This window comes from Microtus ochrogaster, chromosome 15, assembly GCF_000317375.1.
Source record: "Microtus ochrogaster isolate Prairie Vole_2 chromosome 15, MicOch1.0, whole genome shotgun sequence".
Classification (NCBI taxonomy): domain Eukaryota; kingdom Metazoa; phylum Chordata; class Mammalia; order Rodentia; family Cricetidae; genus Microtus; species Microtus ochrogaster.
The window spans coordinates 1,850,719-1,853,682 of NC_022017.1; the positions used below are offsets into that span (position 1 = coordinate 1,850,719).

Here is a 2,964-nt window from a genome sequence, read left to right on the forward strand (position 1 = left end):
TTTGGATTTTCGAGACAGGGTTTCTCTGTGGCTTTGGAGCCTGTCCTGGAACTAGCTCTGTAGACCAGGCTGGTCTAGAACTCACAGAGATCCGCCTGCCTCTGCCTCCCGAGTGCTGGGATTAAAGGCGTGCGCCACCACCACCCGGCTGAAAACAGTTGTTCTAAGGAGAGTGTGAAGCAGGCAAGCAGGCATGGGTGAGGAACTACGTAGCAGCTCATTTCCATGAGCACACACAGGCACAGTGCACATCGCAGACATTTCGGGGTGCTCACCTTAGGATACAGTTCCAGAACCAGCAAAGGCACAGATGGCAGAGGGCCAGGGCCCCCCTGGCCAGCCGTGATAAAGCGCACGATGTGGTCATGTTGTAGGCCCGGCAGCTGGTACACAGCTCGCTCAGCTCGGAACTGGGCCATAGCCCTTGGGGGAAAGGCCTTGATGGCTACCATCTCACCCTGAAGCCTCCCGGCCCAGACGACTGCGTGCCCTCCTTCTTGGATCACCTGGTGGAAGCACTGCACTGAGTGTGGACCTCTGAGATAACATCAGAGCCAAGCTACCCGCCCCCACCCCCAGCAGCACCTCCAGGAGTACCAGGGGCCCCACTCTGCCCTGAAGCACCTGGGAGAAGCACAGCTCAGCCAGCTCTGGCAGTTCCTCACAGTCTCCACAGTCTCTGCCTGCGCCTGGCTCGGGGTCTGACCCACCCTGCACTCCGCAGGTCTTTCGTTGTAGCACGGCTGAAGCAGAAAAGAGCCTTAGGGTAGGATGCACAGGATGGGGGCAGCCAAGTGTGCTATGTGAGAAGAGAGCTTCATAGAAGGAAATTTGGGGCTACAGAGATCCAGAACCGGGAGTTCAGCAGAGCCGCGAGGGGTGGGAGAGATTAGTACCCAGGATGACGCTACACATCAGCAGCGCAAGGAACATCCCCAGCAGGAGCAATGCCATCCAGACGGGGCCACCTGGACAGCAAGGGAAGAGGACATGTGGGTGAGCACTGAACTTCTCCCTTCTGCTTTCCAAACCACCCCCACGCGGGTCACAAGTCGCCTTATCTCCCAGTCACCAGGGCAACCAACTTCCCAAGGCCAGGAGGAGGGAATCTTTGGGTGGGGGTGGGCTGAGAACTGCCCTGGTTCTCTTCTTGTCTTGACTTATGCTCCTGCCCCCTCTGGGCTCTAGTACCCTGGGAAAGGCAGCTACCTGAGGTAGACTGGGGATCCTGGGGGCCAGGAGCCCCTGGGTCCCCTGAAGGAGGCAGATGGCTGTAATTGGCATTACAGAAGTCAGTTCCACAGGAGCATGTGAAGAGAGTAGAGCCCAAGCGGGGGTGGGCTCGGGGGATTGGGTCACAGTGCAGGGACTCACAGCCTGGCTCATCACTGTCTCGGCATCCTAATGGGATGGGATTAGGGGAAGGAGAAAAGGGAGTGAGAGCCCAATGAGACTTGGGGGCAGAGAACAAATCCCGTCTCCATCAGAGACACCCCTTCCATCTGACATGCTGTCTCCTCTACACAGTCCACTGCTCCCCGACCCGGACGTGCCTCTCCCGCCATTCACCTTGCATCTCCACGTGTGCCTGGCCATGAGTCAGATTCCAGATGCCAAAGCAGCAATGACTGTATAGGCAGCGGATACTCTTGGGGGTCCCTGGTCTTGCATCTAGCACTTCCCCCAGTGTCTTTGTGCTTCCCCGTACTCCAGGAGCCTCAAAGAACACACAGGTCCTCCTGTTTGGGGACACTGAAGTCCAAGGTGAAGAAAGGGGAGTCAAGAAGGGAGTAAAGTCAGGGACAAACAGCAGCCAAAGGGATAAACAAAACAGGACCCCAGGGCCAGTATGGCAGAGGCCTGATCCCCGCCATGGGAACAGGTGGCTCTGCCCTCGTCTTCACTCATACAACCCACTCATCTCTTCTTCCAAACGGGTAGCTCTGCTTCCACTACACCTTTCCCCTTCTCTGGTGGTGGAAAGACCCTGCCCTATCAGTAGACACTTACCTTGTGCAACTGCAGGAAGCAGAGTCCAAAGCCCCAGTGTCCCCAGCATCCTGCTAAAGGATGGCAGCTAGACAGAATAAGCCAGCACAGCTAACCCAGCCAAGGCTTTCTACAGATACAGGGCACTGTAGGGCTTCCAAACCCTCAATCCCCAACTCCGCCCCCCTTGTCCTATCCCAGTCTCCGTGGGGGAGAAGACTGCTGTGGGGGAGAAAACAGGGAGAGAAAGGGAGGAGCAGAGAACCAATCTCATATCCTTTCTTCAACCACCTCCTCTTTTCTCTGCAGAGTGGGAGGAAGGGACCTTGGTTGGCTGCCTGGCTGAGAACCCTGTGATAACTAACTTCAAAATCCCTACCCTTTGCTGACCTTGGAAAAAGGTGCTGGACCTTCAGCCTTTCTCAGACAGATGTCAAATGTTTACAGTCACTTGGCTCTGCCCAAAATCCTTCCTGACCCATTATTGAGAGCTCAGATCTGCTGTATTCTGAACAGAGGAAGACTCTGCAGCTCACACTACAGTGGATCTCATTTTCCCAACTGGAGAGTCAGAAAGGAAGCCGGGCAGTGGTGACACACTCAGCACTGGGGAGGCAGAGGCAGGCGGATCTCTGTGTATTTGAGGCCAGTCTGGTCTACAGAGCTAGTTCCAGGACAGGCTCCAAAAGCTACAGAGAAACCCTATCTCATAAAGCAAACAAACAAAAAATCCCCAAACAAAAGAATCAGGAAAAATATAAAAATTTTCAGTTTTTTGTGTTTGCTTTTTTCTTTAAATCACAGGCAGGGCACATGCCTTTAATCCCAGCACTCGGGAGGCAGAGGTTGACACAGAGAAACTCTGTGTCTAAAAACAAAAAAACATCCCCCTGAATATTAACCTTCATCAGGCGATGAAAGGAGACAGAGACAGAGACCCAAATTGGAGCACCGGACAGAAATCTCAAGGTCCAA

General features: G+C 54.5%; 1 protein-coding gene across 1 annotated transcript in view; it reads right to left on the bottom strand.

The window, feature by feature from the left end:
* The window catches only part of Amhr2 (anti-Mullerian hormone receptor type 2), a 7,813-nt gene extending 5,705 nt beyond the window's left edge, over positions 1-2,108 (bottom strand). The window contains exons 1-6 of the mRNA XM_005353809.2: positions 2,011-2,108; positions 1,570-1,752; positions 1,210-1,401; positions 897-968; positions 625-743; positions 276-506 (exon numbers count right to left, since the gene is read on the bottom strand). Coding sequence (XP_005353866.1) covers positions 276-506; positions 625-743; positions 897-968; positions 1,210-1,401; positions 1,570-1,752; positions 2,011-2,059 — 846 coding nt within the window. The 5' untranslated portion in view covers positions 2,060-2,108. The remainder of the gene's footprint in view (positions 1-275; positions 507-624; positions 744-896; positions 969-1,209; positions 1,402-1,569; positions 1,753-2,010) is intronic.
* Between the last annotated feature and the right edge of the window lie 856 nt (positions 2,109-2,964).